Source organism: Cyprinodon tularosa, unplaced genomic scaffold (assembly GCF_016077235.1).
Source record: "Cyprinodon tularosa strain WSP-4 unplaced genomic scaffold, ASM1607723v1 ctg289, whole genome shotgun sequence".
Lineage (NCBI taxonomy): Eukaryota > Metazoa > Chordata > Actinopteri > Cyprinodontiformes > Cyprinodontidae > Cyprinodon > Cyprinodon tularosa.
In genome coordinates this window covers 1,557,475-1,581,814 of record NW_024038995.1, presented here as the reverse complement: position 1 = coordinate 1,581,814, position 24,340 = coordinate 1,557,475, and the positions used below count along the sequence as shown (strand labels likewise).

Below are 24,340 nucleotides of genomic sequence, written 5' to 3'. Positions count from 1 at the left end.
TATTGGCCAGCATCACACTTAAGCTTTTGAATATTTGACAATCATGCATAATGCTAACTGTCTATGCTGCTATAGTGACCGTGGCAATTCCACACTTCAAGATAGAAAAGGTGATAAAGTGATTTTGTTAAAAGCTGTCATGCATAATGATCCTACTCTATATTTATTTTTATTTTTTTAAGTCTATCGGTATATTTGTGTAGTACAAAAAATAGCAATTTTGTTAACAAAACGGTTCGGGATTTAATTGTATTTATGTCTAACTAAGATATTGATACCTTTTTTTTTTAAGTGAGTGATTAATTGTAAAAATACATTTGTGCAGTTCTTTTCCACAGCCAAATGCCATTTTTCTTTTCACTAAATGAGTTCTGGAAAGCCACTTAGTTCCAAGTCAAGCTCTTGACCACCCTTGGTTTAAAGAGATAATTTTAAGGGTTGAAGGGCACTTCCCCCTACCTCTTAAAATTATTGCGACATACTACCCTTACACGTGAACATGCAAAACCAAGTGCTATGGCCCAAAACCAGTCCAAGTGATAGAAATGGGACGGCCTTATTCTTAGATTTGGAAATCGAAATGTGAAATTATTTTCACACCTTTGCTTGTTTTTTTTTGAAATTTTAAATGACGCCTTCTTATGGTTCTGAACCTAGAGGCGCTAAGCTCCTGCTCAAGTTTAGAAAAAACCGTGATTAATCCGTGAAGGCAGTCCATTAACAGAACAGTTTGGACTTCTTGCTTGTTATGTTCAGGAATTACGGTAGAATAAAGATTAACATTTAAATAAAAAGTTTAGAACCAATGCACTACTACATCGAAGAACTATAAAGGCTTTTGGTGTGGCCATTGCAAAGCCCTGACCTCAGTCCTATCAAAACTTTGGGGGTAGAGCAGGACACTTAATGAGTGAGCCAAGGACTCAACTAACTTAGTTACATCAGTTCTGTGTGTAGGAATGGGTAAAAATTTAAGCAAACTGATGTGAGAAATTTGTACAAGGAAACCAAAATGTTTGACCCAATTGATTTACAGTAGTTTAAGGTGAAACTTATGCAGTTTAGGATAAATGTCAAAGTGATTCATAGTCCTGGTGGATTTAGATCTGCGTCATTCAACCAGGACATTTGTATCAGAGGAAAAATGAGACAGACATCTCTCAAAACAAGTATTAAAAGCTATATACACCAATTGAACAAATACTTTATTCAATTAAAGATAATAAAATCATTTCCAGTAATCAGTGGAAAAATCCTTTACGGTATTACAGCAACCCAACTCCTCTTAAAACCTCTAAATCTTGGATTACATTCTGGTCTTTGACTGGGCAACTCTAAAGCATTAAAATTGTGTCCAATCTGAAGACGTTAGTGCAATCAAATATTAGAAAAAACATAACTGTATGTACTTCTAAATGTAACTTTAGATCAATTTAAAAGAATCTGTTAAAAAAAACATTAGTATAGCATTTCGAAAATAGATATAATTAAAATATATCTAATCTATCTCAGATGGTGACTAATAAAATGTTTTTTTGGCTTTAAAAACGGTATTTTTATATATCAGGTTTTCGATCTATGTTAATGTTCTTTATTTTAACATTTAGCTACATTAAATGCACAAAGAAAGTGTAGTGATAATTAGTAATCATGACTTGTCAGGTGTACACATTTTTATTAGATAAACAAAAACAGTTGTACGATTTAAACACAAAAATTGCACAAAGAAAAGAGAACACAAAGATAGTTATCTAAACCAAAGTCAGCTAAGTTCAAAACAGAAAGCACCTCACTTAGTATCAAAGAGGTAAACTAGATGGAGACAAACTGCAACACAAGTTTGATGACAAATAAAGATGCCAAGAAGTAAACAGTAAATAAATACTGTCACCAGAAGAGCCTCAGCAGCCAAGAGGTAAATTTTCAGCATTATTAGCAGAAATGAAAAAGCTGTTAAACTGAGTAATTACAAGAGAAAACTTTACAAAGTCAAAAGAGGCAGAGAACTGAAGCCAATGTTTATCTGTCAGCAGAGTTATTATGAAAAAGCTGCATTTTATAATAAATCATCTTTACAAAAACAGTGTTAAGAAACTGGCATCACCCTTTAAACAGAGTATTTTCAATGGTCAGACCACAAATGCAGTTTTCCTCCATACTTGAGGATTTCAGAAACAGGGTGCTATTCTAACTAAAGAACAGTTGCAGATATAGATATCTCTTTACAGGTAACATGTTTCACAGAAGATAGACATTTTTTCAGAATTAAATCTGTGATATTTGACACGGTGTTACTTTCTGTGACTTGAACAGTTCTACACACTCATATTTCACATAAGTGGAGAAAAATAAATTCTCATTACTCTTTTTTACAAACAATGATTACATTCAAATGTTTTCTTTGTTTAAAAAAACCAAACAATGAACTCTCATTTTTACCAATCTAGAATTTGATAAACATTTTTTAAGATGGAAATAATGAAATCGGTGACATCACATTTCCCTAATTGTGCTTTTTTTTCATTGATGGGAATGCAACCAAAAATAAAAGCTTTAATTTCACACATTACATCTTGAGGTGCAGCTGCTGGTGGATCGTGTGGTGCCTCCTGCTCATCTGACCCGAGTTAAACAAAATACAAATAAAATAAAATAAAAATTGCTGGTTGCGAGACCAGGCTGACCCTCTCCACCTCCATCACTTCCAGCTGTTTTCTTTATTTTGCAAAAAATCTCAGTAGATATTCAGGAAGCATCTGCCTCTCCTCTTCCTGTTTCCTCTCCTTCAGCTGGCTCTCATTGGCCGGTCTCGCCCACGTACATGACAGCGACAGTAAGCGGAGAGTTTACTACACTCAAGAGTCTTCACATGCAAAGAGCACAGGTTAAGAACAAGAGCAAAACTGGCAAGCTCGAGCTGTCTGGAACCTCCACAACACTTAGTAATTTTGGCATACGTCAGGCCTGAGTGAGCAAAGAAACAAGAACAATTAAAGCAGTCTATTTTTTGTTCTGGAGTCTTTTTTTTTCTTTTTAAGTTGCAGCAGTTTCTGAACTGTCTTCAGGGCACCAGCAGCTGCTGCTACTCGGCTTTGTGGCAGTATATGTCTTTCAGTGCTTTCAGCTCCTCTATCAGTGTCTTGTTTTGGTTTTCCAGCACGGCTACGCGGTTTTCCAGACATTTGACGTACTCCTTCTTTTTCCTGCGACACTCACGCGCCGCCTCCCTGCATTGGAGAAAGGAGAAAATCTACACTTTAGTGCCCAGGAGAAGCAAGCAGGAGAAAACCACTGGTTTAATGCAATGTTTTTTAATTAACTATGATTGTGAAAAAAAGTTGTTTTCAATTAAAAGACAAAAAAGTTCTGCAGCTGTCAAAATCTCGAAATCTTTGCCGTTCTATTCTCATCTTTTCCTGCTGTTTTCCTACCTGTTTTTCATCAGCCTGACCTCCCTTTTGCGGGTGATCTCCTCGGCGTGCTGCGATGAGGGGCTCTGCATGCTGCTTGGAGATGCAGCCATCACGATGCTCTGAGCCAAGCCTGAGTTGGGTGAGCGCAGCTGGTAGGCGGGGATGTCTCCCGTGGCAGCTGTGGAGAAACAGTAAAACATGCATTAAGTGACTGACTTTAAAAAGAATTCATCCTTTTTTCACTTAAAAGGCCTGAAATATAAATGTCATAGAACTGGGTTTGGTAGTTTTTACTGTAAATTGCCAGTCTTTTAATGCCTTACAGCAGCATTATTGTTTAGTTAAAGGTCACCATCTGAGTATGTTCATTGAAAACCCTGATTTAAACCACTGACTTCGAAGAAAGTCTAAAATAACTGCCCTGAAGTTCCAAACTCATGTGTCTCTGCAGGTAATTGTCCATTAACAGCAAATCAGCTGCTAAAAGTAATTTCATGTGTTCAGTCATTATCTGCTCGAAAATGACTAAACCAGGGACTGACGCTCTAGGATTAAACGTCTGCAGCCACTGGAAGTCACATGTCTGAACGGCAATCTCTGTGACTCTGTCTCCAAATGCATCCAGATCTAAATGTATAGATGTGTATATTCTACAGTTTCTGCTGATTTCATCTACTTTTTTCATTTATTTCATTGTCTATTATCAATAGTGTTATGTTACTTTTTTAATAGTTCTTTAAATTGATTTGTAGATTGGTCTGTAAGCTGATTTATTAGGTTGATTTTCATCATTGTTTTATGCAATCAGCTTTGGGTATATCTATAGTTTTTACACTTCATAAAAATCGATTTATTCTTTCTACCACAGGGCTGTTTTTTTGCCGTCTTTCATTTTCTTGTTTGATTTTTCTTGCAGAGAAAATGTTGCTTTAGGAGACGTAATTTACAAACAGTACAAAGGGTTGGTTGGTAAGAGGTATTAAAGCATACTAAGGTTTAAACATTTATGGTTTCCCAGTTCAAAGATGTTTAAATGTGATGTGAAGTAAAGTGTCACAGGGCAGCTTCTCCCTATCCCCACATTATCAGTCAGCTGGCCAAATGAAGGCTAGTAGAATAACAAGAATCAAACAGTCAAACTCTACTGGTATTGTGAAAAACATGGACTGTTATGGTGTGAAAACTACCGAAGGGACATCCGTCGCTTTTATTGCTAAACTGACACAAAGAAAAAAGTCCAAGAGTTTCCTCTATAAACTCTATGAAGACAAATATTCTGAGTAAATATTTAGCTCTTAGATACTCTAAAAGTTTGCTTATATTTAGCAGTATGATAAAAAAAAAATTACAGGTGACAAACCTTGGATCAGTTAGGAGCATCAATGACACCTGATACTTTCCATTTGCAGAGTTGGGAGCACATTTGTTTTAATCCTTTTCTATAAAAGCTGGATGGGTTGTAATGTCTAGAGTTTTATGGGTGCAAAAACAAACAAAGAGGGTAAATGTTATCAATGAGGAGGAATATGCAGCCGTGTTTGGGAGGCGACGTGTTTATCAAAGCTCTGCCGGCTGCGGCTGATAATTACAGGAATGCTGCTGTTTTCTTTAAATAAAGTTAAGTCATCTCAGTGTGTGTGTGAGTGTGGATTTGTTTTTGTTAGCTTGTGGGGACAGTGTAAGGTCATGTTTTTTTTTTTAAATATCCTACATTATGGGGTCCTGCAGGTACAGATATATGAAGAGGAGTTATTTTCTTGGTTTTGTGTTCAGGTCTAAGGAGGGAACTCAGTTTAGGTTAGGGTCTGGGTTAAGCCAGACAAATGAATGGAAGTCAAAGATAAGACCTCATAAAACATGAAAACACAATGTGTGTGTGTGGGGGGGTTGTATCTCTCTGTGGTTTCATGTTCTTTCTGAGTTGAGTCACAAGTGACTCAACAGGTTACTTCTCTGCTTGCTGCTTTGCACCGTTTCTTCCTGTCTATTTATCTTTGTTCAAAGGAAGTTTCTGTCTTCTCCCCACATCCAGTAGTCTACACACGTTCAAACATACACATACACAAAGAGGCAACAGGTGCACAAACACACACACACACACACACACACACAAACAGAGCGAGAGTTTCGCTCTTTTCTCTCTCCGGGTTGTGATAACGCTGTGACTCGGGCTGTGCTGACGTCAGTGCGTGCGTCTCTCTCGCACGTTTTACATTCCCTCTTCCCTGGCTCGTTTGTGTTCCAGGAAACGCAGTGACGTCAAAGCAACATCTAACCCCCCCCCCCTCCCAATCCTCCCACCCACTCCCTCCCTGCATGACAACCACTTAACAAGATCTGTGTGTGTTCGCCTATGAAAAAGCAGCTCTACACATACAAACGTCTGCAAACTCCTGAGGTACAACTCTTCACTGTCTGCTTTCTTCTTCTTTATTTCCAATAAGCATGATGTTAGAGTGTCCAAATCGATTTCACAACTCATTAATTTGCATTGAAGGCTTGACATTTATAATAAAACTACATAATAATTAGGATTGAACACAGTAAGTGTAGAAAGAAGTGAGGAAACTCTACCTGACTCAGTCTCATCTCCTGTAACAGCCATCTCTTGTTTCCAATAATCCAGCACCACGGCAGGGGGGAAAAAACTTTAGCAAAGAATTTTCAAAAATAAAAATAAAATCTCTTCTTTCCTGGTCTCCTTTATTACACCCTTCTTTCTCTCTGCTCTCCCTGTTTCAGAGTGCTCACACTCCAACTTTGCAGCCCGATTACAATTACAGGCATTGACATCACTCTGACATCACTGGTGCCCGCTGAAGTCAGTAAAACACCCTGGATTATAGAGTTGGTTCCTCCCCTCTCTCCGCCCGTGCGGATCAGGCGGAGAGGCAGAGAAACACAATGTGAGCCAGGCAGAGAGGGGGGAGGAGGAGGAGGAGGGTGTATTTTTAGAACGAGTGACGCAACTACAGCGACGCTCAACAAACAAGAGGATGTTGTGTCCCAAGTGGCTGCCATGCAAACAGATGAGCAGTTATTTTGCATTTGTGTATGTTGGAAGGAGGTAAAAACAGGGAGGGGAGAGATAATTTAGGTTTGACATCTATTGAATGAGGTTAAATCCATAGAGAATAACAGTTGAGCCTGAAGAAAACATTTTAACTGCAAGACATTAGTGGGAAAACAAAAGTTTCAGGTACTGAAAACAAACAGGGAAGGCACGGTTCCAGCGGGATCATTTGCAAACACTCATTATGGGCATTCAGGCTTTACAGGGTGTTTAATGTGATAGTTATAAGCTATGAATGTCGACGTAATGCAGTATAATCATATACACTCCAGGCATTTGTTAAATGTCCCATGGGAAGACATATCTCAAACGTCAATGATTTGTAGCCCAGAAAAATCTTCTGGGATATTCAGTCAGAACTAAAGAAGCTCAATTAGTTTGACATCTTGCCACACACATTGTTATTTATAATAGTTGGTAAATATTTAATATTTTAAGGCTAAGTTTATTCTAAAGTTCCTAACTGGTTGTTCTGATAAGCGGTTTGGCGGCTTGTTTTCAACATCAAGGTGTTGAACTAAGTAGACAATCAAAGTAAGTAAACAGTAAACAGTAAAAGTTCTTTATTAATTTTTCTGTTTTGATCAACAGACCAGATCTAATGGCTTAAAAAAGACCTTCAGCATGATACAATCACCACCATGTTTGACAGTTATTGCACACACTGGTTGCCTATGTCTTTTGTTATTTTGTGATGTGCGACTCTAAAACTGACTCTTTTCCCATGTGATTAACAGATTTTATTTTGCATGTTCCCCTAAAGCGGGTGTGTTTTACTTTGTAACTGCATCTCTCTTTATGTGAGACCCATGAAATTGCAGCTGAATTGCCGCTTAGTCTGACGTAAATAGACCTGGGGTCTATCTAACAGGAGCTATACAATTCCACTTGCCTAAAATCGTGTCGGCTGTGATCATCCCCATTGACTTTTAATGAGCGCTAAACACCACAACCTTGTTGATTTCTTTTCTTTCGAATCGGATCCAAATTTGAGACCAGAACACACCAAACCAGATTTGGTGTGTTCTGGTCTTTATGTCTGAAGGTCTTCTGATTATACCTCCGAACAAACTTCTTGTGTGAAGCTAAACGGATCAATCCTTGTCCCATCTAACCCGTAAAAAAAGTTCAACAGAATAAAAAATTTCTTGTATAAGTTCATCTCTAAGGTGACTGTAGAAGGATTTAATTCTCAAGCGGTGAGGACTCCAACATAAATCTAACTACAGAGAAAGTAACTTTCTTAGCAGACAATTGTGTAGCCTTTATGGAGATCCCAAAGTTGTTTCCTATATATTTCATAAGTTGGTTGAGTCTTCACCTTCCTAAATCTTTGACCACAAGATCAGAAAACAATTTTAACTTGAAGGTGGGTGTAGCAGCAGTAGATAAGGCAATGGACTGTTCAGTCCAGGGGGATGTACAGTTAGCTCCTTTGTGTATGGACACTGCTCTTCAGGCAATTTCCAGCTAATGACAGACTTCAGTCTTGGTAGTACTTGGGTTATTTCTCAACACCCTAATTCACAGACGTTAAGTTTGGGTCCTATAGGCCAATTGCCAGCATGATAAACCTTGTCTCTGATTCAAAGGTCTGAATTACATTCTTAACAAATCATCCTGCTCTACAGAGGGAAACACTTAACCAGAGAAAGATGTCGAAATACAGGAAACTTCCCCTAAAGCACTGACAATAGATGCCTTCATCACACTGTGATAGTTTGGCTGATTCAAGGGTTGAAATTTAGCTATCATTGGCAATGACAGGAAAAGTCTTTTAATGGGTCTGTACGTTACCTAACTCCAAAATGCTAATTGGTGGGTCGGGAAGGGATTGAGGAAAGAGAACTTATAAAAAGGAGAAAGTGCCACAGTAATCATGTACTTAAACATAAACACATGTATGCTTACTCAAAAAATTTACTTAGGTCACTTTTTTATGCAGGTTGGCAGGAGGGCGCATGGGTGGGACTGGGAGTTTTGCCTATCCCCTGCAGCCATGGGCTTAAAGGCCTAGTGACATATGTTCATACTATTCATACAGTGGCAGTTAGCAGGAGTACATAGAGAGAACTTGTTCTTACATTAGGGAGAACATGCTAATACCCCACAACAAAAGACACTGGTGAATGGAAACCCAAGATGTTGTTGCTGTAATATGACACTTTAAACCCAACCCGAGATATTTCAGTTTTAACCCAAAATCTGTAGAATACTATGCATTTTAGTATCTTATGAATAAAACACAGAAACATCTTGTTTAATCTGTACAAAAAAGATTATTTGGCTAATTATGTTAGCTGTGTCAAGGTCTTCAGGCATTGGCTCTAGTTTCCTCCCTCCTTGGCAAAATACTATGACTTGTAATCAGTGGGTCCAAACAACATTTTTTATTTTTATTAACAAGATCTAACATCCTTGGCTGAACTCACCTTGGAAGAGCACCTGTCCCCCCTGGACAAAGAACTGGTGTGGTGAGTCTGCAGCCTGCAGGATTGCGGCTCCGGTCTGAGGGGTGGGAGAGCCAGTCACCGTTAGGGTCTGAGCTCCCTGAAGGGCTTCAACTGTAGAGCTGGTCAGGGGGATGGCTCTTCCCTGAGCGATGGCAACTGCATGAGATCAGAGTTCAAGTTCAACCAGGCTACAATCTAGGATGAGTATTATACTGTTGTTAAGATCAAAAAGCAGAGTTTAGTATGGCAATAACAAACATACACCTGGATCGAAAATGTATCACTCTTCTAGACCCCACTGGTAGAGTAGCTACATTCAAAGTGAATTAATTTCTGGCAAAAAATGTGTGGTTGGTATTTTAAATTTAGTAAATATAGGGAAAACATTTATTTCTCCATTTCAAATGAAGAGTGATTAAACAATCAGACAGAAATGTACAACAAACTTGCCAGTGCCTACAAAAAGTTTCCATGGGGGAATTTATCCAATATTACTGAGTATCTAAGCACTCATTTCAGCCTGGATGATGAATTTCATCATCTACAGAAAACTGGCAAGAGAAAATCACAAACTGAATTCAATGATGTTTACCGTTATATACTGTATATCAGTGCTTCATTGGAAAACATAATTTCCCAAACATTAGAACTAAAATCCCATTTAGCCAAATGACAACTATATCTATACCATGTAAACAGGTATTTCCTCTTAAAAACTCATAGATTCAGCTGAGATATCTGTATTGAGTGAAGAATTTCAGCGAGTACTGACTGTATTGTCCTGTGCTGGTTTGGTAGATGGAGTTAGGAACTGATTCTGTGGGGCTGGAGACCGGTGTGTCATCTTCTGCCTTTTCCTCCTCAATTTTAGGAACTGCCGGCGAATCCGACGAGAGCTCATTTAAGATTTTTCTAGATAAAAACAATTTCCAAATACAGACTTTTATCAAGCTTTACATGTGAAGCACCGACTGTTAGTTTCCACCTTGATTTCTACTGATATGTTCTCACCGATACGACGGACGCCTGGTGAGGAGCTCCCGTCTCTTCTGCGTGTCTGCGACTGACCCGTCAGCCTCCAGCTCAGCCACTGTGGCAATCTGAACAAACAGCCAAAATCTAATCATTTCCCTCATAAGAAAACTCACATTTTCAAGGTGCACAGCAGAGCTTTTCAGTTTTACTTTGCCATTCCAACACCTGGATATGTTTATTTGTGAACCATTCTATTGTAGATTTTGCTTTATGTTTTGGATTATTGTCTCATTGGAAGATACGTCTCCGTCCCAGTCTTTTTCAGACTCCAACAGGTTTTCTACCAAAATGATCCTGTATTCGGCTCCATCCATCTTCCCATCAATTTTAACCGTCTTCCCTGCTGAAGAAAAGCAGGTCCAAACCATGATGTTGCCACCACCATCTTTAACAGTGAGGATGGGGTGTTCAGGGTGATGAGCTGTGTTGCTTTTTCGCGAAACATAACTTTTTGCATTGTTGCCAAAAACTTTGATTTTTGGTTTCATCTTATCTGGGCAGTTTCTTCTCCATGTTTGCTATCTCTCCTAAGTGGCTAGTGGCAAATTTAAAAAGGAGACTTTAAATGGATATCTTTGGGAAATGGCTTTCCTCCATAAAGGCCAGATTTGTGGGGTGCACAACTGATTGTTGTCCTATGGGCAGAGTCTTCCACCTCAGCTGTAGATCTCTGCAGTTCATCCAGAGGGATCATGGCCCTCTTGGCTGCATCTTCTCCTAGTTTGAGGAAGTTTATAGGGACATTCGGATCTTTGTAAATTTGCAGTGGTCTGATATTCCTTCCATTTCAATATTATCGCTTGCACGTTGCTTATTGGGATGTTTAAAGCTTAGGAAATCTTTTTGTGTCCAAATTAGTCTTTAACCTTCTCTAAAACATTATCTAGGACCTGCCTGGTGTGTTCCTTGTTCTTCGTGATGCTCTCTGCACTTTAAACAGACCTCTGAGGCTATCACAGAGCAGGTGAGCTAATATGGAGACTGGATTACACACAGGTGGATTCTATTATCATCATTAGTCATTTAGGTCAACATTGGATCATTTAGAGATCCTCACTACTGGGGTAGTTCTGGGGTCGATTCATTTTGCATGACCCATGACTCAGTTTTTTATTTGTTAAGAAGTTTGAAATATCCAGTAAATTTCAATCCACTTCACACATGATTATGTCCCACTTGTTGTTGATTCTTCACAAAAAAAAAATTATCTTTAAGTTTGAAGCCTGAATTGTGATAAAAGGTCGAAAAGTTCAAGGCAATTTCTTTTGCAAGGCACTATACAGGTGCTGGTCATAAAATTAGAATATCATGAAAAAGTAGATTGATTTCAGTAATTCCATTTAAAAAGTGAAACTTGTATATTATATTCATACATTACATACAAACTCATATATTTCAGATGTTTATTTTGTTTAATTTTGATGATTACAAATGACAACAAATGAAAATCTCAAATTCATCATATCAGAAAATTAGAATATTACTGAAGACCAATAAAAACAAAGGATTTATAGAAATGTTGGCCAACTGAAAAGTATGAACATGAAAAGTATGAGCATGTACAGCACTCAGTATTTAGTTGGGCCTCCTTTGGCCTGTATTACTGCAGCAATGCGGCGTGGCATGGAGTCGATCAGTCTGTGGCACTGCTCAGGTGTTATGATAGCCCAGGTTGCTCTAATAGTGGCTTTTAGCTCTTCTGAATTTTTGGGTCTGGTGTATTGCATCTTCTTCTTCACAATACCCCATAGATTTTCTATGGGGTTAAGGTCAGGAGAGTTTGCTGGCCAATTAAGAACAGGGATACCATGGTCCTTCAACCAGGTACTGGTAGCTTTGGCACTGTGTGCAGGTGCCAAGTCCTGTTGGAAAATGAAATCTGCATCTCCAAAAAGTTGGTCAGCTGCAGGAAGCATGAAGTGCTCTAAAACTTCCTGGTATGTGGCTGCGTTGACCCTGGACCTCAGAAAACACAATGGACCAACACCAGCAGATGACATGGCACCCCAAACCATCACTGACTGTGGAAACTTTACACTGGACTTCAAGCAACGTGGATGAAGTTCCTCTCTTCTTTTCCTCCAGACTCTGGGACCTTGATTTCCAAAGGAAATGCAAAATTTACTTTCATCAGAGAACATGACTTTGGACCACTCACCAGCAGTCCAGTCCTGTTTCTCTTTAGCCCAGGCAAGACGCTTCTGACGCTGTCTGTGGTTCAAGAGTGGCTTGACACAAGGAATGCGACAGCAGAAACCCATGTCTTTCATACGTCTGTGTGTGGTGGTTCTTGAAGCACTCACTCCAGCTGCAGTCCACTCTTTGTGAATCTCCCCCACATTTTTGAATGGGTTTTGTTTCACAATCCTCTCCAGGGTGCGGTTATCTCTCTTGCTTGTACACTTTTTTCGACCACATCTTTTCCTTCCCTTCGCCTCTCTATTAATGTGCTTGGACACTGAGCTCTGTGAACAGCCAGCCTCTTTAGCGATGACCTTTTGTGTCTTGCCCTCCTTGTGCAAGGTGTCGATGGTCGTCTTTTGGACAACTGTCAAGTCAGCAGTCTTCCCCATGATTGTGTAGCCTATAGAACTAGACTGAAAGACCATTTAAAGGCTTTTGCAGGTGGTTTGAGTTAATTAGCTGATTAGAGTGTGGCACCAGGGGCCATCAATTTTGAACCTTTTCACAATATTCTAATTTTCTGATATGATGAATTTGAGATTTTCATTTGTTGTCATTTGTAATCATCAAAATTAAACAAAATAAACATCTGAAATATATGAGTTTGTATGTAATGTATGAATATAATATACAAGTTTCACTTTTTAAATGGAATTACTGAAATCAATCTACTTTTTCATGATATTCTAATTTTATGACCAGCACCTGTACATGATAAAAATGACACAATGACAACAAATGCTGCATAAGTCTCGGTTTTAACAAAAAATAATCATTTATAAAACAAAAGTACATAACAGGGTTCAGTTAGGAAAAATCTGTACTGCGATTGCTTACTACTAGCATAGAATAGAATAGATTTGAAAATAATGGAAGAGAAAAGTAAAGTAACGATAATGAAAGAAAAGAATGATATTCCACCACGGTAGAAAATTGTCTTTGGCTCAATAGACGGACAGTGCTAAAGTACAGACACTGACAAATGATAAAGGTAACAATTAAGAACATAAATACAGATAAAAGGCCTCAGTAAAATACATAGAGCTAGAGCAGTTTAGGTTAATGTATGGATATTTTACTTTGTTGAATTCAAAAGAGTGATGTTGTTTTGAACAAAGTATAATTTTAAAGACCCTCTATTCAGGGGGAACATGTAGCCCCTTCAAGGATCCAGAGGCTCAAACTGGCAGGACAAAGGATGAGAAATGTCTGCTACAATTCTCTGAGCCTTCCTCTTTGTCTTGCACTCCCAACTAAAGCGACCAAACCACACCTAGAGGTAAAAGGTCAAAACACTCTCAGTATGAGCAAAATACACAAGCTCTAGAATCTGTGCACCGATACAAGGACAGTATGAGTTTGAGTCGCTGTGAGCATTTTTTTTAGAGAAAAATGTTGTAATTGCAGAGAAACTGAAGTGACTTTCAAGGACTGTACTCAGATATTTAAAAGTCTCCACAGGTTCAATGAGCTGGTCTTCAAGGTGAACTGGGTCTATTGCCAGTTCTGGTTTTGTGTAATCAATAAGCTCCTTAGTTTAAGAGACATTCATTTCTAGTTGGCAATCATGACACCACATTCCAAAAGCTTTAGTATGGGCAAACTAGGTGGCCTAACCAGAGGAAACACTGTCATGAAGCAGTCCAATTAAGGCTGTGTCATCCGCACATTTAATTAACTTAAAGTTTGATCATTAAGTGTGGAAATTATTAGTTTCTATCTATTAAATTATCTATAAATAACTCTATGCTTCAATAAGCCAAATTTGTTTTGAGACCATGTCAAGCAACGTCAATAAAGCACCCTCTGTACCAAACTGTCCAGCTCAGTGGTGGTGGTGAAGAGATCATCCAGAACTCTCTCCATAGTTTAACAATGGCTAAACCATTAGGCCTGAAATCTTCAGGTTTGCTTGCCCCTGACTTTTTTATTATTGGCCTTATTGTGGAGAGTTTCTAAGATGTCTGTGACAATGAGGGAATTAAAGAATTTTGTATAGTTGAGGAGCAGTCTTTAGTAGGCTGGCCTTGAGGCCGTCTGGGCATTTGGCCTTGCTTGAGCTCAATTTAAAAAGATTTCTGGCAACAGGTTCTCTGTGATAACTGGGTGCTCCTGAAAGATAATTTTTGCAAATTTCATCACATTGTTGTTTATTATCCACTGTGTCAAATCTGCTGAAATATTGATTTAACTCCTCAACAAGGCATTGATTAATGCATAGAAGAGGATCGCATTTCTTGTTGTCTTTGTTCATTGTATGTTCAGACCCTCCCCAGCTTGTTTTGAGTTGCCACTAAAATATTTGCTCTCCATTATATTTCTGTACTCAACTTCTACCTTTTTAAGTTTATTCCCTCTCAGTTGTCTCCTTTGTCTTGCATTAATTGCACATCAACAGAGGAAAAAGCAACCTTCTTTTCAAGGTTTGTTGTTTGGGAAAACTTTTTTTTATAGACTTAAGGGTTTGGTTATCCTCCAGCAGCAGTGTGTCGCAGTGAGCTTGTGGCAGATATTTTTCATTTATGCCCAATATTGAAGCATTCTCTGCGCTATGTTATTCCACGCCACTACGCAAGAGGGACAATCACGAACTAGCTTAGGGTCTAGATACGGCGGTGACGAAGTGGGGACAAGTTTGTACGACAACGGAAGGACATGAGGGCGAAGAAGAGCGGGGATCCAGGTGGAAAAAGGGTCCCAGTGTTCTCGTGTACCTCGCTCTTCTAGCTGATCCAACTTCACGAGTTTCTGTGTATAAATCAACCTTTAGATCACACACTTCCTGGTTCTGCTCTATGTTGAAGAGAATGTATTTGTCTCCTAGGCTACCTGCTTATCATGAAGGATTGCTGCAAAGAAATGACACAATGCAAGAGACCTTCCACTGCTACATGCTCATCCAGGATGAAGGAATTCTACAGGTCAATGACTGGATGAAATCTGCTAGTTTTCCTTAATTAGAAAACTTTTTTTTTTTCATAATAAATTGAACACTACTTCATTGCTTGATATCTGAGATAAATTTGACATGTCCATACCTGGCTGGTTCCAAAATAGATTAAGGTTTGGACTTTGATTGGACCAGGTCTGACTAGGTTCTTGATTAAGAAAAAAAAAGTTTCCACAGCATGATGCAACCAACAACACTTTTTACTTTTGGATGTTGTGTTCAGGGAGATGTACAGAGTTTTTTTTATCTGTCTCAATAAACCAGAGGATTTTCTTCCACATGTGCCGTCATATATGACTTGTATTAAACAGGTCTTTCTTAATTTTGGCAGCTTCTTATGTTATACTCTCCCTGTTAAATCAGTTTTGGATGTTAAATAAGTGAATGGATGCGTCTTGGCAGGTTTACCAGAGTTCAGTGAGATATCAAAGCTGGGGATATACTTTTATTACCTAACCCTGCTTTAAACTTCTCCTAAACTTGCTTCCTGACCTGCTTAATGTGTCACCGGGTCTTCATGATATTGTTTGTTCACTAAGCTCAAAAAAACCTATGAGGGCTTTGCAGAATATCTAGATTTAAACAGCATAAATTACACAAATGTAATGTAATGTAATATAATGAACCGATTTCTGAAGGTAATTGCTTGCATTCAGTTTTATTTAGCAGTATGTTACTAAATGCAACAGAATAAAAATAAAAAATAAAAACTTATAAAAACAATTTATAATTATGCACCACTCTGTGCTAATCTATCACATAAAACCCCAATACAGTTTTTATTGCTTTAGCCACATATGGTAGAAGTGGTGAGTCAAACATCTCTAATGTTTATGACTTGAGGAAGGGAGGTGTTCTCTTTGCACCAGTCATTCTGTGGTGCATGCTTGGAAAAAAACGAACATGACGTCAAAGAGGGAATTTGAGCTGGTTATAATTTTAAGATTTAATCTTTTCAACCCATTACATGTCTCAACAGAGACCCTACAGACTCTTTTTAATACTCTGTAATCATTTGTTCACAGCTCTCTAAGTGTGAGCTCACTATGTAATTGTAAATATCAAGCATTTAAACTGTATTATTGGATTCAAATTAAACATACAGTAGATCAGGCTCTGTGTCATCACTGTGTGGGCTTCTGTGACTCAGACTGAGGCATAATAGCTTTGTGTTACCAGCATAAAGGTTGTTTTGGTGTCATTAGAACGGGATACTTACACTGCGTTAAAATGCAGAGTTAACGTAGGTTTCTCAAAAGTTTCCCTCTGGATAATAGTCTTAGAATGACTGATTATATGCTCTTAAAAGAGAGAGATCATCTAGCTCATGTGGATTGTTTTAGTGCATATCCTAAGAAGTGTTTATGCATCTCATTTCAGGTTTTATGAGGAGCCCATTTGAATGTTCTAGAGTTATAAGAATACGGGGCACACTGACCACATTTACCACTGATAGACTCTCTGATATGAAGAAGAGAGCACCTGAAATAAAATGGCAAACCACTCTGTGGTGTTTACTGGTGCAACACCACAGTGCATTTCACAGATGTCTCTGTGAGACCATTTCCTTATTAAACACCTTCTTATGAAATGACTAACTTGTCTCCATTTTGCAACAAATGTTGCAGATGTGCTGATGCCGTTTCCTGGTAATTATTGTTTCATTTCCGTTCTCAGAACTCCTGTTTGATTTTTTCTTCTATTGCTAAAATGTTGCCATATTTGCAGAATGCATCAGATTCAGTGTTTCATTCAGAATATTACAGTTTTACATCTCAGAATATATTCTTGTTTTCTGTTTGTGTGAGGGTTTAGGTTCAGAGGCGTAAAAACCTCAGTTCCTGCTTCTCACTTGAACCCTGTTAACAGACACTCTTCCTCGCCTACACACAGCAGCTACTGTTCATTCACAAACACTATATCCCACACTGCAACCAGCACACGCACACAGTTATATGTTCTCAGCACATGTTAACTTGAGGAAATCAAGCTCTAGATCTGCAATCATTTACATTTGGTCCTAAAAGAGACATTATGTACCAAAGTTAAAGGGCTTGATTTCATATATAGTTGTAGTTGTTTTACGGGCAATTAAAGAAACACAAACGTTTTTCATTTAATACACAATTTTTGCTTTGGTTTTTATAAAAACCACTTATTTTTTATTTCAGGTCAGGAAATTATAGGTCTATTAATAATGGGCTTCTCTCTTGATTATCACCCTGCAGAAAACAGTCCAAACACCATTATGCTTTAATGATGAGAAAGATACTGTTTTTCTAAAAAGCTGCAGTTTTTTGTTTTTTTTTTTATCTTCCAAGAAAGATTGCCCTCAGATTACTGGTATTCTTGATAAAGACATATCAATTTGAGCACTATCTCCGATAATATAATCCCTCCTTTAATTTCAATACATTAATTCAGTCTGGAGAAATTGCCAAAATAAAAATGTCATTTTGGATTTTACATAAAATCATAAGGACATTGTTTATTGACAAATCTTAGGTTGGGACGCTGTACAGCCATCGTAATACCAATATTTCTGTGACAGTCTTATTTTGGAGGAATAAGAATCCAGTGCTTAATAGGGCTGGGTAAAAAAATCGATTTAATCGATTTTGAATCGATTCGTTTAAATTTTTGTAAAATCGATGTCTAAGGAATGAGATCGATTAGTTTTATAGTGACGCGCGTGACGTTCACATTCAAATGAGCAGGAAAGATGCACTCAAGATTACTTCAAGCCAGACAGCTGCAAATATAGCCAAAAGTTTGATTGAAGACATTAACAAATGGAGGCTGACCAGCAAACACCCTGTAGTTGTTACAGACAATGCTGCAAATAAGTTTTGTGAAGATAATGCAGCTCATGCATGTCTGCTGTGTCCCCGCTGTGTCACATCTGCCTACTCGAGTGAGGCTTCACTTTTTCACTTTTCACAAACAAGTTTGTACTTTTGAGACACTTTTGTTCACATCTCAAGTTTAAACTGTCCAATTTACAAGTTTGCACTTTCTGTTTAATATGACAGGAACAATAAAATACATGAGTATTTTGAAACACAGCTGAACCACTTTCATTATTGTAAAAACACATCAAATTGAAATTAATCAATTTAGAACTGTATAGTCAAAATCAAATCGATTCAGGACTTTGGTGAAAATACCCAGCCGTAGTCCTTATTGCTTATTTTATTAAGATCCTCCTATTTTCTGCTTCTTTTCTGTTGGAAATGTGTCTAAGGACTAAGACGGGCATGGAGAAAGGCTGACTTTGTTTCTGTTGAAATATTTCTCTGTCATGTTGCATGGACACAAATAATCGAATTGAAGACCTGATCAGATCAAAAATGTTTAACTTAAACATGTCAGACTAAAGAATCGAATCCGATTCGGTTCAACTGGAAAGAAATTGAATTCCCAAAGAGAGAGGTGGTTTTTGCCGATCCCCATTATGACTGGTGTCAATCTAAACACCCCTTTGGATCTTTGGAGTGAAAAAATAAAACTGCGCATGTGTGCAACATGAGAATGATGTTTTTTTCTGCATAGTTAGAGAGAGCTGTGCATGCTTAAATGATTTAATCTAACCGAACGCTTGGCGCATGTGTATACATGTACCAGATGGTGGGATCATTTTATCTGACAGAGATTTTGAATTTATCATCAACTTAGGTTTAGATCAGATCGCAGAAATGTTGCGCATGTCAACATAGCTATTGTAACGGCATGTTTTGGATCATCATCCTACTGAATGTTCCGGTGAACATCTATTTTCAGTTTCTTGGAGAAGTTACCTCCTTTGTGTTTAAAATGTTCTGCTATTTACAAAAATCTGGGATGATTAAGCTAAAACTGCAGCTACAGCTGAAGTAAAGGGAAGCAGCTCAATCAGCTGACTGCTGCATGTCGGCTTGCAGCCCCATAAAGGTATTTCCAAGCATCTGGAATTGTAAAGCATGGGCCATTGGAAGTGAAACTTTCTTAAAGCATCACACAATTAAAATTACCGTAGGTGCAAGGTCCTATTCTAAAAAGTGTGTCTATGTATGGACACATTTAGGCTAGCAGCTATTTTGTTGGATACATTTTCCTTCTTTATAAAAGGTGCTAAAAGTCCTCCACACGGGTTCCTCTTTGTTGAAACGTTTAGTCTCTTCTTCAGTCGCAGGAGTTACAGGTAAATTCATAAGCAGGGCCTTTGCAAGGTGGATAAACAGTTGAACAGAGACAATATAAACTGGTGTCTTTAAAATCATTGTTAATTGTTTTTCATTTCTAATTAAAATCCACACAGGCTAGCTGGTTAGCCTCCACCGCCTAACGGGTTTGACATACCATATTTTCGCGACTATAAGGCGCATATAAACGTCTTTTTTTTCCCCTCAAAATGTGCGGGGCGCCCTATGTGTGTTGTTAATGCGGACGTTTGAGACCACCATGAGAAGTTTAAAAGGGGACGTGTGGGCGTGGATTGTGTATAAAAGAACAGGTATGTGCTTTATGCAGAACTCCTTATCTCCTCATTGAGGAGATGATGAAAGAGTGGCTGAGGGAGGTGTATGTAAGGAGACCAGGTGTTTTTTTCCACTCATCACCATCGCTGTTAATCTGTGACTCCATGCGTGCCCATCTCACAGCTGATGTGAAAAACATGGTGAAACAAATGAACGCTGTGCTTGCTGTTATTCCGGGAGGTCTGACAAAGGAACTTCAACCGCTCAACATCGGTGTGAACCGGCCATTCAAAGTAATGCTACATTCACACCGGACGCAGCAGGCGCGGCAGAAGCAGCGAGTTTACATGCAAAGTCAATGGTTGAGGCGCGTCAAGGCGCAGCAAAAGGTCCCGCAGCGCGTTTTGAGCAGCAGGCGCAGCGCGTCTGAGCAGCTAAAGCAGCGCGTCGTGAGCGTTTAAGCATCTGACACGCCGCAAACGCGCTGCTGCTCGAGATGGAAAAATTGAAGTTTTGCTGCATCAACCAATCAGAGACGCTGATCTGGGAGCTGGCCGTGAGACAGACACATCGCTGATGATACAGAGCGCTGTGATCACTCCTCTGAAACTGTTAATTAACGCCTAAATTAACTTAAAATGCTGAAACCTGCCGACAAAATATGTTTGCTTTTATTATCCTGGTGCCTGCAGTTTGGATTATTTTGATGAAAACACCTACCAGCTGCCGCGGTGAACCGCGAGAAGGCAACCAGGCCCAGAGGCTGCTGTTGAATTAAGTTTTCAGGTGGATTTTCCCACTTAAAAACATATTAAAACTACTTTATTCCCACTGATCACAGCAAATATAGCTGCAAGGCAGAGAAAAGATAGGATAGCTCCGCCCAACTCGCGTCAGGCACACTTTTGCACCGCGCAGCTGGAGCTGCAAAGCTGCTTCACTTTTTCACTCATTTAACTTCAGATGAAACTTAGTGAACTATAACCCACTGATTAATAAAGCTCTGTTATCTTTAGTCGCTAGCAGATACCTGATATTGGAGCTTTTTGCCACTAAACTGATCCCCTTTAAGTGTCACATTTGTTCAAATTGGTTGTTTCTGACTAAAAAATGACTACTATTAATAGATGTGTCATCACTGCACACTAAACATTAGCATCATGTTTTTGAAACTTTTGTTAAAACCAAACAAGCAGAATTTGTTAATCTGGGGTTTGCTTATCTTTAGATCTTGTCAGAGAGGTTAGGCATGGCCATGTTTTAAAGGACGCTGCCCTTAACCCTTTAGAAACTTGACTCGCCGCTTTCATGACCTGGAACATGTAAGTGGGGAGGTTCATGCTCCCACCTGGACAGTCTGCACTTGTGGTGACTGGATTACAGAGGTCTGAGGGGCTTGGATGACTCCTTGCACTGATGAGGTTTGACTGTCAGACAGCTGGACGACAGCCACTTCAGATTCTGTTTGCAACAAAACCTGCAGAAAGAAAAATCAACAGCATCATAATGAAATCCTCTAAAGTAATTTAAAAAAAGCTTTAAGAGTTCGATGTTTCACTAAATCATTGAGTGTACCTGATTGGAGGCTGCAGGAGATGCGTCGGCTTCTCTGTGATCCTTCTCTCCATCTGTCACTGAATCATTTAAACTGCTATCCAGCTGAGACGACACCGACGTATCCATGGTCACCTAGGCATATACGCAGTTATTAACACAGCAACAGAGACTGACACCAAACCGTATCAGATGGCATTGATGGTTTTCCCTGGGATACATGTATGGTATCTCCTTCATAGACAAAGAAACAGCCCATCCCTTCTAAATAGGCTTTTCAGTCATGTTTGTTTAAATCTTAAAAATGTCTTCTTACACGCAAATCTTTCTTTTCTAAGCTGAAGAGCCTTGCTAACAAAGCTGAATCCTTATCACACCTTTTACGGCATTTAGATTCAAAATGAACGAAGGAAAAAGAAGCAGAGCTAAAACTGAAACAGCAATAAGATGGAACACAACAGTTCCACTTTCAGTTCAAAATATTTTTTTTCAGTCTGTGACGCTGAGAAATCATTTGCAGGATAAAAATGTGATTTAAAAAAAAATCAACTGTTGCCCAGCATGCAAATTTTTTTGTACAGAAATAAATAACATGCTTATTACATGCCTCTAAGCCAAAATGATAAGCTCTTTGTCTTGCAGGCAGTTCCATGTTGTCCATCTTTTCTACCCTTATAGGTTCTTTCTCTATATTGTGGACTAAGAGCTTGCAAAGCAAAACAACATGATTCATGTTCTGAAAACTGCTATTTAAGAGTCAAATACTGATGAAAACCAAAGTTTTAAGGTTGAGAACAAGCAGTCAAGTCAAGTTTTTATATATATATTTATTTACATTTTTCCCCTAATTGACTTCCAACCTTCATCACAAATTTTTCCCCAGAGGACAATTAAACTCTCTCTCTTCACATGCTTACAGACATACAGACACTAAACTCAGTTTCAATATACCAAACCTAAAGTTACCAACTTTCTAAGTAAAGTCAGTTTATGGGTTAGCCTTATGTAAAAGGATAAGGATGCAAAAACACAAAATGTGTCAGGATTTGTTTTTTGTTTGTTTTTTTTAACACATGGATAGATATTTCATTCTTTTTTTTGTTCCAGGTGTATTTACTGAGCAGGGTTAGGTGCCAAACAGGCTCCATACTGACTTTTTTCATGGTTGAATACAACCCACATGGACATAAGGGCTGGTTCATATGGGATGACACTTTTTTTTTTTTAACCAGTGACATTTTCTGATATATATCTACAGCCAGTTAATAATGTACTATGGAAAATTCCACCTTGATGCAATTTTTTGCAGCTTTTCTCTGCCCTTATTGACCCCATATCTGCATGTTGGTTACGTACCTACAAAGCCTAATCGGGTAAACAAAAACGACGCAGTTCACTTAAGCTAAAAAAAAACATATTTTGAGTTTAAAAATGATGAGACACTAAGTTTAAAGATGAAGGAGATCTGGCTTAGAATTTCTTATAAATTCTATGCCAGTTATAGGGAATGGCTTAAAAGGCTTATAACCTGCCATTGAACCCCCTTTAATACCAACTAGTTCCTGTCAAACAATCACAAGTAAAATTTTACGATTATAAACAACTACTTAGGCATTAAATTTGATTAACTACACATTTTGTTGCTCTTTTGTATAATTGTATCCAGAAAGTAAAACTATAGAATTGATATGCGAACTGTTACATTGCATTTAAAAGTTAAAAACAGGCAAATCCCTAAAAAATTCCATAAAGAAAAATCCTGTATAAAACTGTACTGTGTGTATGCAGATCATGTGCTCCTTTGTGGACAATCCCTTCTTGGACACTTTATTTTCATTAGAGAAATTGTGAGTTTATGTAATACATTTATGCAGCAGGTTGTAGAGATCTATGTAATGCTGATTTAGATTGTCTGCAGACATTTATGGATATAGAACAAGATCTATATCCAGCCATTCAGTAAAGATGCTGCTACATGGCTGTACATCTTATTTTGGCATTTGATCAATTAAATGAGCCCTTTAATGATATATTATGAGTTAGCAAGGCAAGAAAAAAAGGTAAAAAGCTAAATGAGAAGTTAAAAAGTAAAATAAAAAATGTTATAAGCCTAGTTAACACTTATTTAGGTTTAAAAACTAAAATATGTAAGTGCCAGTTTTAGCAGTAATGCCTCTAAAGTAATGTACCAAAATAAAATGTGTTTCTTTCACTCTCAGAGTGTTTTTCTAATTAATTTCTTATAGAAGCACTTTTGTTATTTTTCTTAATATATTCAGGAAAGTTGGCATTCCTTGTTATTACATTAATATTAATTTTTGCCATCAAAATATCATATTTTCTGAATGTTACAAAGGTAATAAGGTCTTGTCCTGGATCTTAATGACACTATTTGCTTGAAATTTGAATTTTTAAAGGATTTCACTGAGTGCCACATAAAGAGTTAAGTAGTTGGACTTTTCAAAAACATGAAAAATTAAAACTTTTTTCTTATGGCAAGGACAAATGTATATGTTTATTTTTCAAAAATAAAATGTAAAACCTGGAAAGGAATGACTAAATGTAATGCTAACTCTCTAGGTATTATTTAGAATTTTGTACGATACATTATTTCTAAAAAGTGTTTCTTCACTTAAATATAAGTAAAAATAACTGACATCATCAAAATGTTTTTGCTTCATAAAGTTTTATTTTGAAGAGGAATAATCCCTCTTCCTCCCAAACCTATCTCTGACGCAGAGCTGGAAAAAGTGCTGACAGCCGAGCTGTCTGAGAACTGTTTTTTTTTCTCACCGTGTTGCTCAGCTGTTTACTGACAACAAAAAAACTACTTTTAATTGAGAAAAAAATGCGCACCAAGTTTGCGTTTGCACATCTTCCATCGGTTCGGCGCTGACCCCCCCGAACAAAAGAAAGTGTCTGCTTTGCGGCGACTTACCGAAGTTTTTACGTAGTCTGACTCGTCACTAATGACAGTATGGCTGGACGGCCTGCGCCTCGCCTTCGCTCACGTAGCTCCCACGTCAGCACTGATGATGCTGTGCAGAAAATGTCGCTCAGTTTGTCAGTTTAACGTCGAAGATCTTCTAGGCGGAGCGAGAGGCATCACTCCGGTACTCCTTCCTGGTCAGTTAGGGGGGGTACAAACAGATCGACTTTTAGCTCAAATCGTCCTGTGTGGACTTTAAACAAAGCTTATATGCAAAAAAAGAGGAAACTTC

The 24,340-nt window shown here is 38.2% G+C and overlaps 1 protein-coding gene across 2 annotated transcripts; it reads right to left on the bottom strand.

The window, feature by feature from the left end:
* Positions 1-1,658: 1,658 nt before the first annotated feature.
* Positions 1,659-24,211, bottom strand: crema (cAMP responsive element modulator a). 2 transcript variants are annotated; one of them, XM_038290799.1, is made up of 8 exons: positions 24,058-24,211; positions 21,141-21,254; positions 20,914-21,042; positions 9,951-10,039; positions 9,712-9,851; positions 8,919-9,095; positions 3,432-3,591; positions 1,659-3,227 (listed from the first exon to the last, which is right to left on the bottom strand). In XM_038290799.1, the coding sequence occupies exons 2-8, from the start codon at positions 21,246-21,248 to the stop codon at positions 3,083-3,085; spliced, it is 948 nt and encodes a 315-aa protein (XP_038146727.1). In that variant the 5' UTR covers positions 21,249-21,254; positions 24,058-24,211; the 3' UTR covers positions 1,659-3,082. The 2 variants fall into 2 exon arrangements, with proteins under 2 accessions (XP_038146727.1, XP_038146728.1); XM_038290800.1 differs by lacking the exons at positions 8,919-9,095; positions 9,712-9,851; positions 9,951-10,039; ... (1 more) ...; positions 21,141-21,254; positions 24,058-24,211 and adding an exon at positions 5,988-6,294.
* Between the last annotated feature and the right edge of the window lie 129 nt (positions 24,212-24,340).